Here is a 16,597-nt window from a genome sequence, read left to right as displayed (position 1 = left end):
TGGGAGGAGGGGAGGTGGGTCTTGGGGGGATCACCTGAACTGGGTGCGGATCAGGGGGGTGCTCTGCAGGGAAGGTGGTGGTGGGGGGGAAAGAGGGTCGAGGGATGGTGGGATGGTCGGAGGTATGTGGCGGGTATGGGGAGGGGGCTGGTGGCCCTGGAAGGGGGGGGCTCTGGGCCAAGGTCAATGAGGGGAGGGTTTTGGGAGGGGGATGATGGGTGTGGGGATTGTGGGATCTTAGGTAAGGTAGTTTGTGGCGCGGGTGGTGACTGTGGGGGACTACGGTCCTACCGAGTGGGGTGGGCGAGGAAGGGCTGCCGAGTGCTCTGCCGAGGGGACGTCACTCGCCCTCCTGCTCCCTGCTGTTGAGGCTGCATCTGAGGAGCTGGCTGTGGCTCCCCCTGCCGTCTCCCTCTTTGTCGTCTCTGGACCCGTGTAAAGCTGTCAGCGTCCACCCGCGGGCTTGTCAGCGGAGCCGCCTTGGCTCCGAAACACGTACAATTTGCTGCCTAATGCCCAAAGTTGTAGCAGCGCAAGCTTTGCCCTGTTTGCCTAGTCACAATGACCTGCTGCCTAAAAGAGTGACCTCTTGTCTCGATCTCTAGGAACTTTGGTATACTCTTTGTGTCTTTCACGGCCACTCGTACCTTTGGGACTCTTGCAGTTGTAATTGCATCCGTGAAGGAGGCAGAAAGAACTGTGCCGAAGAGCCGTCCAAAGTCCTTCACTAACTAGCGATACTCTACCGCCAATCCGGGGAAAAGTAAGGTGACTGGGTGTCTGAGAAATCTGTTGTGGAGCGCAAATATCTCCACTGTGAGGCTGCTATACCAGGGAACCATGCAAAATGACCCCCTTTGTGGAGGCATAGGGCGAGCTCTCCACTAATGCATGAGTTGCGTCCGCAGAGGTGAGTTGAACCATGAAGATCCCTCGGCCCATGAGGACTGCCCCCACGCTCTGCGTTGTGCCAATGCGCAGCGCGGAGTGGAGCCAATCCCAGAGATGGGCCCTCGATGGGGTGTATCCAATGACTTGACGACCAAAGATCGCTGTTTCTTTTTTCGACTCCAGCTTTGTGGCACGGATGGCTAAGAGTTGTTCCTCAGAGAGGATGATGCGCAAGGTGTTTGATTGGGGGGCACTCGCAGAATGTGTCGGCCTCTAACCAAAGGTTTCCATTGTGTGTCCCTGCTGGGAACCTACCTATCATGCTACTATGCTACCGGGGGGGGAGTGGGCAGCCAGGGGGGAAAGGCGGAGTGCAAGCGGCTAGGGAGGGGGGCGTAGGGCGGGCACGGTTTGGGGCGGGCAGGCGCAGGGCGGGGGGGCGCAAGGGGAGGGTTGTCTAGCGGGAGGTGGGAGGACTAACGAGAGGGCGCAGGGCGGGGGAGAGGAGGACTGGTGCAGGGTGGGGGGGTGGGGACTGGTGCAAGCGAGGGGAGGGGAGGTCTAGCGTGGTGGCAGTTTAGATGGAGACGCGGGGGGGGTGGCAGGGAGTTTTCGTAACACTACAATCAACTTTTCTGACCCATGAAAACTGTCTCTGCGATCTGCGCTGTGCCAATGAGCAATGTGGAGTGAAGCCAATCCCCTAGCTGGGCCCTAGATGGGGAGTGTCCTACGGCCTGACCAAAGATCGCTATTTCTTTTAGCTCCAATTGTGTAGCACGGACAGCTAAGAGCTGTTCCTCAGAGAGGACGATGTGCAAGGTGTTTGACTGGGGGGCACTCACACAATGCACCGGCATTTGCTGACCAAAGGTTTCCATTGCGCGCCCTTCTAAGAACCTACCAATCACGTTGCTCTGCTACCGGAGGTGGGGGGGGATGGCGAGGAGGGGAGATGCTGTTTTTGACGATGGGGGAGGTGTTGGACACCACGGATGGCCGGCTCACGACGGACACCACGCGGGTGGTGGGTCTGCCGGACGGGGCCGGGGCTGCAAGGCAGAGGAGGCAGGGGCAGCGCGGGGGGGGGGGGGAGCAGCACAGGGGTGGCAGTGCGAGGGAGCTAGGCAGGGGGAAAACGCCCCACGGGGAGGGGAGCTAGGCAGGGCAGGCGCGCCACGGGGGGGAGCTGGCAGTGAGACGGCGTGCGGGGCAGCAGGCGGGGCTGGCGCGAGGGAGCAGTCGGGGCGGGGCAGCAACGCGACGTGACAGAGGAGCTCATAAAATGAGGCTCTGCAATCAGTTGTCCTGTTCCTTCATACCTTGGGTTACCATAGCCTATTTTCCACAGTACATGATGGTAACTCGTGGTGGTGTTACAAACCCTGAGCTTGGCTTCTTTCCCCCCACCCCCCAAGAACACCTTAGAGGCCTTGTATCCATATCATTTAGCTCCAACTGGACTATTGACTGGTTATACTCTGTTGTTTTTTCTTCTAAGTGATAAAATTAGCCAAACCTTATTTTGCAAAAGGAAAAGAAACATGCACAAGGAGTTTTAAAAGAATTCGGATGATGATTTGTTGGATGATATTGAGGATGTATTACTTGATTCAAGGATTGCAGTGAGTACAGGCTTTACAGTTGCAGAGGGAACACTGCACTCTCACTGGAAGGAGATCTTTCAAAGGATGATTCAGATGATATTACAGGTTCACATCATTTGCTACAGGTGGTTTGGAGGTCACTTTCATCTCATTAGGAAGACATTCTGACTCCAGAGGGGATCATTTATGTCCCAAAGGGGAGCATCCAGGTTCTGATGTGATCTAGAGGGGGCCATCTACTTCCAAGTCCTTGAGGTGGCCATCACAGTCCCCCTTGGGTTACCACAGATTTCAAGAAAATTATTTGCTCACCATCTTTTTGTAGGTTCCAGACACAGTTGAGGTTGACAGTCCAAAGATTTTAGGAGGGCCCTAGTTATCTTAGCAGAGGAGTTACTAGAAATTAAATGAGATCGCAATTAAATGAGTTACTGCACATTTGACAGACCATCAAGTGGCAACCCATTATTGTCTATGTATCACACATATCAGTTAGTTAGTCACTTCTATTAGTCATTTATATGTCAGTAAGTTGGAATGTCAGTTACTTAGCACTTCATTGTACATATTCATTTCTCCCTCCATCTTTCTCAGTTGAATGTGAGGTGGGTGAGTTTTCACAAATTCAGTTTTCTTTCAGGGACTGATTCTTCTTTGCGTGAAATCCTCTTGAAGCTATTTCAGTTTCTTAGAACCTGGGTGCTAGGCCTACCTGAAAGTGTAAGACCTCAAGTATGTACGGTCCTGTTATATGAAGGCCAGTTGTAGCTTCCAGAACATACTATATCAATCTGATGTGATTGCAAACAATTATGATCAGGGAAAGTGGTCACAATGATAGCTGTTCTAGCTGTCCAGCAAGAGTATTACAAAAATGATTATACCTTTGCTCTTTTGTTGCAAGCTTTTCATGGTTTGGGATGCATTATGAAAGCTCACTACCACTTCCAAAGGCTTCTTTACAATTGTGTTTTGTTACGTGGTTCTTGGTCATAGAACCCTATTTAAATATTTCTATAGTTTGGCCTCCCATTCATTCATGCAAGTTTGAAACTGCTAGCCCTGCTCTCCTTACTTTCTATTCCTGATAATCTGCATTATCATCATATCCTGAAAAATAGGAATACAACTTGTAACATGCACCATTTGATATCTAGAAGCTCAAGTCAAAGCCTTACCTGGTTAAGAGACTCCATTGTACAAGGTTCATGCATCATTGTTCCACTTCTAGGTACGCTCAGATAATTCAGTGCATTAAGCAGAGAAGCAAGTTTTTGCATATGCAAACTACCATAAGCTGTTCTTGAAGGTAAGGACGGTGGCTGAGGGAGGGACAGGTGACTATGCTTTGCCAAAACAGTCCTCAGAGCTGCATCTCAAAAGGACATGACAAGATGAAAAATTTAAGAAAATGCAATACAGATACAGATCTGCCACAATATTAAGTTCCACAATTACCATTTTCATTTTTATCCAACAGATATCACATGTATACATGTAACTTCTTCAGCAGTCTTCCTATCATTACCAATATATTCACACTACAGTAATGGTTTGTAAAATTGACCTAACCTTTTGTGAAACAATCCACAGAATGATTGACAAATATTCTCTAAATTTAGACACTGCGAATATTGGAAGGCTATCAAAACCAGTTGATCAATGTAAAACAAGAATAATCAAGGGCATCATCTTTAAGGAATAACGTGTGCTTGAACTTTCAATGGAAAAACCTACCAAACATTACCGCTAAACAGAACAACAACACATTAAGCACTCAAGTGCTCAGCTAATGCTTTATCTGCAGGAAATTGGGTCTATTAACAGAGAATGCCTTTGATGTCGACACAAAGCCACTATGCCAGGCAGCACAAGCCACTACAACCAATTCTGCAACATACTAAGAAGAATCTACACCCAAATTTAGAGGCAGACCCTTGTTGCTGGCTCAACCCTGGCAAATATTGAGGATGCATCTACCACACAAGAAGGTCAGAAGAAAATGGAGCACCTTGAATACCTTTGTTGCAGATTTGGACAGGGCAAATTACTAGTTTGGAAATCTGGGAAGTTGTGAAGAGTGTTTGGCTGGCACAGCTAGGAGCTATATATTTTCAGGTGGAATAGGAGGTCATGCACCTAACACGGCCCTGATACTTGCTAGATGCTGTGATATTACCCATGGTTTGGGATCACATGAGACAGCATGCATGGAAAATTCTCCGGAAAGGCAGGCCCACTTCCACTGGATCTGGATCCATTAGGGTACTTTCTTTGTACCTCAGAAACACCAATCCTCAAACTTGGTCCACCTCTGGTTTTTTGGCATTGAGCTTATCATATGTTAGGAGTGCCAAAAATGGCCCCAGGCAGATAATCTGGTTCTTTTTCTTTCTAGAAACAACGAGTCCATTTCTTGTTGCAAGAAAGGGATAAATACATTTTGGGAAAGTATAAGCCCAAGGATATCAGACTCCTGGTTGACGCTCAGGATCTGAATAATTCTCTTTCGTGAAAGAAGACATTTGGGAGGAGACCAAAATAGAAAAACACCTGAAAATTTAGCATGATCAATATCCCCTGCCTCACCAATGGGTGCATCCTGAAACAAAAATGGGAAAATGTTCAAATACAAAGATATAAGCAACCAAGAGTACTCCCTTTACACACATATGATGATATTGAGACAAAAAAAGTTTCTATATGAGTGATTCCCAACGAGAAAATGGAAATATATATAAAGAGCTCAACTACATTTCAAGGATGAGATAATTCTACATGACAAGACATGCTTTTGCTAAAACAAGTTTTTTAACTCATTAACGTTGTGAAGAAATAATAGCCCAGGCAGTCTGATTGTATAATCATCATGTCTATTTCTCTTGCTGTGAAAGCTTAGTGGCTCTGGTTTTGGGCTGGTTGGGAACTGTCTTTTTCTTTTCATAGAGGTTGTGGAAACAAAGAATAATCAGATGTACAAAAGGCTGTCTGGCCAGCATGTAAAGCCAAATTTACCACTGGGAAAAACGAATCCCAAAAAAGTCAATAATGTGAAACTAGGAAAGAGAAAACTTGTTGAAGCCCTTGAACAATAACAATATCTTGCACCATTGCGCATGAGTAGTGATTGAAGTCATGCAAATAATCTCTAACTGTGGAGTAACCACAAGACTGCTGATATCATAGAAGCCACTTGCCACAACAACAAGCCTCTAATGCAACCAATATGACCATGAATTCTAGAGGTAGTATCGAAGATAAAAGCATTTCTAGTATGCTAGATGTGCCAAAGTCCAATCTAACACAAGAAATCAAACAAATGAGAATCTTGCAGTTGCAAAGTGTCAATTTGGGGTAATCTTCCCAAGACCCATGTGCAATTAGTAATTTGCTGGGGTTTGATTCAAGTCCGAAACCAAGATATAAAATGCCAAATCTGTCTAGCAACCGTCCACACATGTAGTGCAAAATACACAATGATCAATAGCAATCTTGCATTGCTGCACCATACCACTAGTAGGAAGGCCCCCAATAAAAGCTCTCAGATAAAAACCTTGCCTTCATACAAACTTTGACTTCCATAACTATTGCAATCTATTTGTGCCATTTTGTGCATCCATCTCTACACCTTATTAGCCTTTTCAGTAACCCATCTTTTATCCTCTATCATCTTACGGTACATTGCATTTGCTGAAAAACTGCAGAAAATCATCAATGCAGGTGAAACTCCAATCTCGCCAAGGATGAGAGCCCCAAAATTAGGAAGAGAAATATGCTGCCCAATGTTTTCCTCCAACATAGACCACACGAGCCAATGATTTCTGTGGTGGGTGAAAGGGAATATTGGTACTCACAGATGGTGACACGGATGAGCTTACTTGGGCTACACATTGACTGGCTCCTGCCTTTTAACTATAGCCTGGATGGTCCCACACTCCCCCTCAGCTGATTTGAGCTGACTTCAGTCATCAGGGCCGATATTTGAGGGTTGAGACAGGAAGGACTTGTTCCAGCTGCCTCTCCCTCTAGGGCCAATGATGGAGTTTTTCCAGAGCCACTTCCTACATCTATTTGAGGATCGTTTTTTTGTCCAACCATAGTATATGGACATGCACCTCTCCCACGAGATGCAGGCTGCTATTGGACAGATTTGCACCTCCTCCCTATGTCTGAGGATAGAGACATGCAGATAGACACATATTCTACAAGAGGACAGGAATGTCAGCTATGTCGCTGAGAGCTCGAGATGGAGAACACCTAGTCCATGACTGCAAGGCCCATACCATAGTTAGATCAGAGGCATCAGTGTAAGGAGACTCACTTGACAAAGGCATGGTTACAATTACATGGATTACACATGGATCACCTCGCACCACTATAGTACGCCTTGGATTGCCCTCACTTGGAGCTAGCCGAGAGGAGCTGAACCACATCATTAGAATGGACACTATCCAGATACACACAGCCAGAACATGGGTGACACCTATTGAGGATCTAGGGACGAAGATGGCTTTCTATCTGAAGCATCTTCTATGTATATCACATGATGGCTTTGTTGTCCACCCGAGATACACGGATGCACATGTCTCATAGTGTACAATGCGCCATCGTACAACTCCGTACATTCTTACACCAACTCTACATCGAGACAGGTAGATATGGTGCACCTCTTTTGGACCCATCAACAAAGGCAGAGCCACACACCAGCACGCACTTGTGGAGTTCTACAAAGCATCGACTTCTCCCTCCACTACAAAGTCCTCATCCGACTGATGGCCCCACCACGGGGGACCACCATAGACACAGCCACAGAGAGATGTAGAGCTCATCACCCATGCCCAGCTGGTCCACGTCCTTGCAGGAGGCATCATTTGTAGGTACAAAGGATACTACACCATCACCGGGGGGGTCCTACCTTGCAACTTCAGCCTCTCTATGCTAGATAGACCCATGAGGGATCCTGGGATGAGAGGGTCTCTTGAGCAGTAGAGATATCCTCGGATGAGAGTGCCTCCTGAGCAGTTCCACATTGTATCTAGCTTAGACATCATTTTGTACTCATCAACTATGTATTGTTCAATGTTTATTTCCCATTTAGTTAGTCATAGCATTAGATGACAGCCTTTTTGGGACATGGGACATTCCTAGGCTTTTTAGATGTAACATTTTGGTCTCATAGGCCAATTTGGCCTTTTGTATTTCTTTCTTTCTTTTTCTCTCTCTCTCTTTCTCCACACATGATGGCTGGGACTGCATAGAGAGGCCAATGACGATGATATCATACATGATCTGGAGTAAGCCCTCCATTCCACTCCCTATCACCAAAGCGGAGTTAGATACAACATCTATGGTTGTGGAGGCACTCTTTAAAGTAGTGAATTTCTTACATAGGACATGGGAGGTCCCATGCCCAAGACACTCCAAATTTGCATTGACTTTCTCCAAAAAACTAGCATAGGCTAGTGAGGATTGTTGGTACTCATAGATGGCAACTTGGATGGGCTTACATGGGCTGCGCTCCCACCCTTGACTATAGCTTGGACTGTCCTTTACTTCCCTGTGACATTAAAAGTGACATTTAATGTCACGTTAAGGTAAATCTAGGGGAACAAGCACGAGAATGACCGTCTGGGCTTTTGGGCGCCCGAACGGGGTTAAGGGGAGCCTAGAGAGTAAGAGAGTCCAAGAATAGTAGGACTCAAGAAAAGTTGACGGCTGGCAGAGGAAACGAGGAGAGAGGTGCCAGCACTTATCTAGGTGTGGTTGGGAGGAGAATTGACACTCGTGCTCAGGATTTTGTTCATCGTTTTCTCTCTATGTTTCCCGAACCATCTTTCATCGGTATCAGAGCCGACATGTAGTGTCGTGTGGACGTGTGGATTTCTTCATCGATGGTCTGGTGATTCGTTTTTGTCGACGAGTTGCCTGTCCACCATTCGCTAATTAAGCTGAAGCTCGCCCGCCAGCATTTCTGTCGACGAGTTGCCCGCCATCAGTCGACGGGTCGCCCGCTAGCATACCAGCCGCGTAAGGTTCGAAAATCATCAATCGACGAAGGACATTTCGAAGAAGAAATATGTGATACGCCACGTCACGTAAGTGACATTTTGTTTGGGTGAAACGACTGGCGTAAGGCAAAAAAGAAAAAGGGATTCGTCTCTGGTCCGAAAAGGGGATTCGTCTCTGGTGCCGGATGAACCAGCGTGAGACAAAAAGATTCCGTTTCTGGTCAACAAAGGTGAGGCGTCAGCTGCATCAGTCGTGAGGCATCAGCAGTGAGGCAAAACATGATCTGATAGTCATCAACGGAGGCAAAATATGAAACGTGACACGACTGTTGTCACGATTGCTGTGTGTGAGACAACTGCTGTGAGACGGATGGAAAATATCATACACGACTGAAGTCAGGAAATTGAATTTCCAGCATGATTGCTTCACTGTTCTAATCTGGGAAGATACAATCTGTTTCTTACTCTTCGAGTTTCTTTCCAAATCAATAGCCACTGCCTGCCATTAAAATCAGGGAAGTACTTTACTTTGTATGCAAATTTCTTATTTTTGCTTTCCAATTCCAGTGTATTAATGGCAGAAAGAGGGAAAGAGAAAGTAATGGAAAGTTCTAGTTCTGGGGACCACCTTATGGCAGATCCCCAGGAACCAGAAATGCAAGAAGAACAGTGGGAAGAATTTTTTGCTACACGAGAGCAATTTGATGATCTTACTGCTCGTGTGCAAGCTCAGGGGGTTCAAATGGAATTTTTAACCCAAACACTTACTGAAATAAAATCTCAATTAACTTTATTGTTGGAAAGAGATAAAAATAAGATAGAAACCTCGGATGTCCCATCTTCATCGAAAGATTTAAATGTGACTATGCGAGATCCTAAGGAACCCCAACCTTACCATAAATTGAGGGATAATCCAGTTCTAAAGGATATGAAAAGTCCCCTAATGAATCCTCTTGTTTTTTGGAATTCATCTATTCCTTCCAGTTTGAGGATTATCTCACGATATTCCTCCAGATATGTCAGTAGGGGTCTTCCCTTTTGTCTGACATAATCCCAATCTTCCCAATTTCTTTCCATTTCATTTTCAGGAAGAAATTCTTTTAAAAAGACGGATTCAAATTGAGCCCAAGTTTCAGGTATTTTATTCGCCCCCTTTAAAGTTCGCCACCACGTATATGCTTTGGGCCCCAAAGTTAAACTAGCCTCCAGTGCTTGGAGATGTGGTGGGGTATTTTCTAATTTATGTAAATTTTCCCATTTTTGGAGGAAATTAAAGATTGTGTCTTTATTCCTATCTTTTTTCTCCTCGTAAAATTGAGCCTGTAAAAAGGAAGTAAAACGGAGTTTACCTAAGACGCTGGAAGAGGCAATTAAATTTGCATTAACTTATGAAGATAGTATGCGTCCAGGTACACTCACTAGTCTCACTGATACGGAGCCCAAGTCTAAGGAATTGGAAACCTCAAAATTTGTGGGCAAATTTAAAAGAAAAATGCCATTTTTAAAGGGTAAAAAACAACCTTTTGAAAAGAAACCATATATGAGGCCAAAGTTAAGTCCTGATGACTTTGATAAGGCCAAAAAAGAAAAGTTGTGTTTTAATTGCCTATCCCCTAACCATGCTGCTTAGAATTCGCCTCAAAAGAAAAAGGGGGAAGACAAAGGAAAGGATAAGGACAAAGGCAAGGGAAAAGAAAAACAAATCCATATAGTGCAGACCTTAGAATTAAAGGGCCATGAAAAGTATAAATCTTTAAAGGTCTTGCACATGGATGTACAACATAAGTGTTGTATGTCAACTTCTATGTGGCAGCCTACTTTTGGGCCACATGATTTACTTAGAGTACATGGATTGATAGCTGGAAAACGGGTTAGAGTCATGATTGATGACTCTGCCACACATAATTTTATAAATTATGCACTTGTCAAAAAATTGAAACTTCCCCAACAAAACAGTGAGCATCAATATGTTGTTCGTATGATGCAAGGCCAAGACAATAAAATATGGGATACAATGGTATCCAATTTGGAAATTGAGATTCAAGGATATAAAGATAAACTTGATTTCCAAATAATGAACATGGAAAGAGCTGATATTGCTCTAGGGAGGGAGTGGCTATGGGGATTGAACCATCCTTAAAACGTAGTTATCACCACAATACCTTGGTGAAAGCTTTGGACATTGTCCCTTTTTCATAGTTTTGGTTTGTTCAGGCACCTTAAGATAGACCAATTCTCCTTCTTCAAAGGAGATGTCTCTTCGGTAAGGATCTGCATATGCGCTAGCTCGATTTTGAGCTTTTTTAATATTTTCTTGAGCAAATTTTAACATACTATTCATATCCTCCAAAAAGTCTTTAGCTGCCTGAACCTTTTCCTTATGCAGTCCTATTGCAAAAGGAGCTCTGGGCTGAAACCCATACATTAACATAAATGGACTATATCCAGTGGAAGAGTGCTTGGCACTGTTATATGCAAACTCTGCTATCGGTAAATACTCTTCCCAATTAGTTTGCCTTTTACTTACATATGCCCTAAGCATATCTTCAAGAATTTGGTTAACCCTTTCAGTTTGCCTATCTGTTTGCGGGTGATCCACCGTACTCATGCTAAGTTTAGTATCCAATTTCCTAAATACCGCACGCCAAAAATGGCTATCAAATTTTCTATCCCGATCAGAAACTATATTTGCCGGAAGGCCATACAATCGGTATATGTTCTCTACGAACAATCTAGCCAATTCTGGTGTTTTAACATCAGTTGAAGTTGGAATGAACCTAGCCATTTTGGTTAACCTATCCACAATCACCCACACAGAGTCATGCCCCCTCTGTGTTCTAGGTAAAGCAACAATAAAGTCCATGGAGATACTCTCCCATTTTCCCGAAGGAATTTCTAATGGATGGAGAAGTCCTCCCATTTTTAATCTTTCAGCTTTATTAACCTGGCATTTATTACATTTGACCACATAGTCAAGGACGTCCTTATTCATTCCAGGCCAATAGAACTGCCTTTTAATAAGAGTATAAGTCTTATTAACTCCTGGATGTCCCGCACTAGGGGTATCATGACACTCAAAGAGTATTTGGCGCCTTATTTCTATATCTTTCGGGACACATACCCTACCCTTGTAGAGTAAATAACCATTATCAATGGTAAAATTCTTCCACTTGAATCCAATTTGAGCAACCCCTGATGCTCCATTTCCTTGTTGAACATCCTCAGATATTCCTTCCTCAGTAGAAGCACTTTCATTTGGATCCCCATTTTTTATGGCTTCCCATATATTGGAATATGCCGGATCAACCTGGCATTTCCCTTTTAAAGATTCAAGCAAGTCGGAAGTGAACGGAGTAAAACTCAATTCATTAATGATGGGCATTCTGCTGAGTGCATCAGCTACAATATTATATTTTCCTTTTCTATATCTTTTCTCATAGTCGAACTCTTGAAGGAGTTCGGCCCATCTGGCTTTACGCCCGTGTAAATCCGGTTGATCATTAAGCCACTTAATGCTTTCATGATCCGATAAAATTAAAAGTTTGGCACCATACAAATAGTGCCTCCATTTCTTCATTGGATGTACTATTGCATACAGCTCCCTCTCATAAACAGAGTAAATCTGTTTTGCACGATCTAATTTCTTGCTTTCAAAAGCAACTGGTCGACCTTCTTGTAATAAGACCGTGCCTATCGCCTTATCACTGGCATCAGCTTCAACCACAAATGGTTTATTGGGATCCACTATTAATAATACTGGAGCTGTAGCAATAGCTACCTTAAGTTTTTGAAAACTTTCATTTTGATCTGTTCCCCAATTAAAACTTTTCCCTTTCCCTTTAAGTTGGTCTGTCATTGGAACAGCTATTTTGGCATAATCTCGAATGAATCTACGATAAAATCCAGATAAACCTAGGAAGATCTGCAGCTCTTACAGGTTCCTTGGAGGTGGCCATTCAATAATTGCCCTTACTTTTTCTGGATCCATGTTGATTCCCTCTTTCGAGATAATATGCCCCAAATATTTGACCTTTTGTGTCTTCGCATAAAGGGAATGTGTTCTTAACAGTTGGAATACTAATTGTAAGTGTTCCAAATGTTCTTCTCTTGATTTACTAAAGATCAAGATATCATCCAAGAAGACTACTACAAAATGTCCTAGATAGGGCCGTAAAACACTATTCATAAGCTTCATAAAGGTAGCTGGTGCATTAGTGAGACCAAAAGGCATCACCAAAAAATCATAATGCCCGTATCTAGTACGAAATGCCGTCTTGGGAACATCTTGTGCCTTAATTCTTACTTGGTGATAGCCTGATCTTAAATCTATCTTTGTGAAGAATTTTGCCCCTTGTAATTGATCAAAAAGATCTTCCATTCTGGGCATAAGAAATTTATTCTTCACCGTTATTTTATTAAGTGCTCTATAGTCAACACAAAGTCGCATAGAACCATCTTTTTTCTTTACCAATAAAATTGGTGAAGCCCAAGGTGAATTACTGGGTTGAATAAACCCTTTATCCAGGGAATCCTTAATTTGTCTTTCAACTTCTTGATGCTGTGTTTCACTTAATCTATACGGTGGTTTTGAAATAGGGTGTGTATCCTTATTTATATCAATTGGGTGATTTATATCACCCCTATCTGGTGGAAGGCCACTTGGTAAATCAAAAGGAAACACATCTTTAAAATCATCTAACAAACTACTCACTCTGTTTATGTATGATCTAATTTCTTGCTTTCAAAAGCAACTGGTCGACCTTCTTGTAATAAGACCGCGCCTATCGCCTTATCACTGTGGTATTAGAGCCTTATCACTGGCATCAGCTTCAACCACAAATGGTTTATTGGGATCCACTATTAATAATACTGGAGCTATAGCAATAGCTACCTTAAGTTTTTGAAAACTTTCATTTTGATCTGTTCCCCAATTAAAACTTTTCCCTTTCCCTTTAAGTTGGTCTGTCATTGGAACAGCTATTTTGGCATAATCTCGAATGAATCTACGATAAAATCCAGATAAACCTAGGAAGATCTGCAGCATCTCCTTTGAAGAAGGAGAATTGGTCTATCTTAAGGTGTCTGAACAAACCAAAACTATGAAAAAGGGACAATGTCCAAAGCTTTCACCAAGGTATTGTGGTCCTTTCATAATACTTAAAAGGGTGGGAGAATTGGCTTACAAGCTCCAACTACCTGCTGGTAGTAAAATACATCCAGTTTTTCATGTAAGTAAATTAAGGAAGAAGCTGGGTGATTTGGATAATCTAATCTTAAATGATGATATTGAGGAGTTATTCTATGACCAATCTAATCCACATGAACCAGAAAAAATATTAAATGTTCATAATAGACAAACGAGGAATACTATTTATCAAGAATGTTTGGTTAAGTGGAAAGATTGTTCAGAAGAAACCTCAACATGGGAGCGAGTAAGTACTTTAAAGAAAAGGTTTCCCGATTTACAGTTAGACCTTCCAAGTATCGTTTTCGAGGACGAAACCGATTCTTAAGGGGAAGGAAATGTGACATTAAAAGTGACATTTAATGTCACGTTAAGGTAAATCTAGGGGAACAAGGACGAGAATGACTGTCCGGGCTTTTGGACGCCCGAACGGGGTTAAGGGGAGCCTAGAGAGTAAGAGAGTCCAAGAATAGTAGGACTCAAGAAAAGTTGACGGCTGGCAGAGGAAACGAGGAGAGAGGTGCCAACACTTATCTAGGCGTGGTTGGGAGGAGAATTGACACTCGTGCTCAGGATTTTGTTCATCGTTTTCTCTCTGTGTTGCCCGAACCATCTTTCATTCCCCTTTGCTGATTGGAGATGAATTTAGTCATTAGGGCCAATGTCCCAAGAGTTGAGATGGAGAGGACTTGGATCAAATCACCTCTATATATTCCAACAAAGGATAGAATATGCCAACTTTGTGATAGAGAGCAAGAGAAAGAGAAACACTACATATGCAAATGTATCGTCTACTATGACATACATGGAAGGTATCATTGGCTCTTCCATGAGGGCTTTGGACCCCTCCACCATGTCATGGAATATGGAATATGAGGACTAGATATGTCTAGGGATTCTCCTCCTCGAGCTTTAGAGGCAACACACAACACTGCTACAGAAAAGAGACCAGTTTGCCTAGAGGGACCTAGGCAAAGAGTAGTAATGGATTTCTTCCATAGGTCAAATCTCGTAGGCACTACTAGTTCAGTAAATACAAATTCATTCCGCCAAACTGTACCTACCCCATATGTCATGAAGTCACACTAGTCAAGGCCATTGCACTTTGCCGAGCATCGTGACCTCGAGCACCTAGTTGACGGCCAGCTAAGGTCTCCACGCCAGAGTCAAATTAGAGCAATCATTGCGAGACATAGGAGACTCACACTCAACACATTAGTAGAGCGGCCTTGGACTACATCATAGCTAGGATCATGTCCTGACCTCAAGACATAGAGAGGAGCTATTGTAGCTAGATATTTTGTACATGCAGTTTTAGGACACCAAGACCTTAAGATTTTAGATGTTAGACTATACTAGGATGCATTTTTCTTTCACTTTCATGATAAGATGACATTGGATATGGATGTACTTTGATTTTGTCTCATGGGACACATTGGCCTTTTGTAGATGTTAATATTTCTTTCTTTCTCCCTCCCCCAAAATGGGCTACATAGTGTTGTTTCTTATACGTGTCGATAGAGGGATTCATTGTCAAGTTAGTCACTGGTGTGATGGACACCTCTTCCATGGGATATGTAGTGCTATTGGATCGATACACACATCATAACACTAGCTCACAATTATGATAGGGCAATATGCACACATGTCAAAGGATGCATGCCTTTGCCAATCATGCCACCAAGAGGTTGAATTTGAGGAGCACTTTATTTATAGATGTACTACATCTTATGAGATCAAAGGGAGATCTCGTTGCCTTTTTTGGAACGGATTTGGGCCCTTTGTAGAGCAATGCAATGCTAAGATCAAAGATGCCTAGGGCTATTTTATTGGAGCTTTGGGTAGACAAAGAGAAACTTTCAATGAGCAAGACAAAGACAAAGGCAAAGTTAGTGAGCCAATAGCTTCTTACAGATTTCTTCAGCACTAGCTTGCCAAACACTACTATAGTAGTAGCACCACCATACAATCCATAAGTCAAACGAGTCACAACAAACCAGGCAGTCACACTCTGTAGAGTATGTCACCCACCACCCCATTGTTTTGCCACACATCCATACCTTTGGCAGACACGATCCATCATCACTCACCATTAGAGATGTGTATCTCCTTTTAGCGGACTCAATGTCTTGGATCACCCCATGATAGACATTCTCATCTCCAAGAGAGTACAAGGCTTCTAGAGAGTCATGTTGGATCAAGTTGGGATCATATGGGCCAACTGAAGGATCCTCAAGAGAGCTTTTTTTTAACATGATAGTAGCCTACACTTGTACCTTAGGATTGCAAGCATTAGCATACTTGTTTTTCAATTTCACGTTATAAGTATAAGAGTCATGCCATTAGGCTGAAGGGTATTCTCTATTGGCAGTTAGATCTTGTTCAACAAATTGGCCTTCTTCCTTGAGAGGATTTAGTTTCTTTGCATGCAGCAATCTCTCTCTCTCTCTCTCTCTCTCTCTCTCTCTCTCTCTCTCTCTCTCTCTCTCTCGTAAAGATAAATGAATCAGGTAGTGAATATTTACATCAGACCATAGGTCAACATTCTCTCTGTATCTCTTACTTTCTATTACATCAGACCGTCAGGTCAGCATACTTTGTCTCTCTCACTCTCTCTATAACTAATATTTACATGAGGCCTGCAGGCTCACAGAACAATTAGAACAACCTATTACATGAACAATACTAATAGATCACACAAAAGGAACAACTGGAGTAGAGCGAACAATCGCCAGCCAGAGAGCAGCAATATCCGGAAGAACAAGGTCCCCTGACATCATAGAGGAGATTTTCCATAACACTAGTCCACCCACACGGGCCGCATGCCCATGGATACCCGCTGCTGAATCAAAAATAAAGGCATCGCGAGTACGCCATATATGCCACAAGGCTGTCCATCTAAGGAA

The 16,597-nt window shown here is 43.4% G+C and overlaps 1 protein-coding gene across 4 annotated transcripts in view; it reads right to left on the bottom strand.

Annotated features, from left to right (window-relative positions):
• The window catches only part of BGAL17 (beta-galactosidase 17), a 274,438-nt gene that overhangs the window by 36,517 nt on the left and 221,324 nt on the right, over positions 1–16,597 (bottom strand). For all 4 annotated transcript variants that reach the window (XM_087692543.1, XM_087692541.1, XM_087692542.1 and 1 more), the window contains exons 11-12: positions 5,052–5,100; positions 3,677–3,867 (exon numbers count right to left, since the gene is read on the bottom strand). In XM_087692543.1, coding sequence (XP_087548669.1) covers positions 3,677–3,867; positions 5,052–5,100 — 240 coding nt within the window. The remainder of the gene's footprint in view (positions 1–3,676; positions 3,868–5,051; positions 5,101–16,597) is intronic.

The sequence above is a fragment of the Lygodium microphyllum genome, chromosome 14 (genome assembly GCF_053477565.2).
Source record: "Lygodium microphyllum isolate KBCC chromosome 14, Lygodium_microphyllum_v1.1.10, whole genome shotgun sequence".
In the NCBI taxonomy this organism is placed as follows: domain Eukaryota; kingdom Viridiplantae; phylum Streptophyta; class Polypodiopsida; order Schizaeales; family Lygodiaceae; genus Lygodium; species Lygodium microphyllum.
The sequence above is the reverse complement of the archived record's forward strand: the minus strand, read 5'-3'. Positions and strand labels throughout refer to the sequence as shown.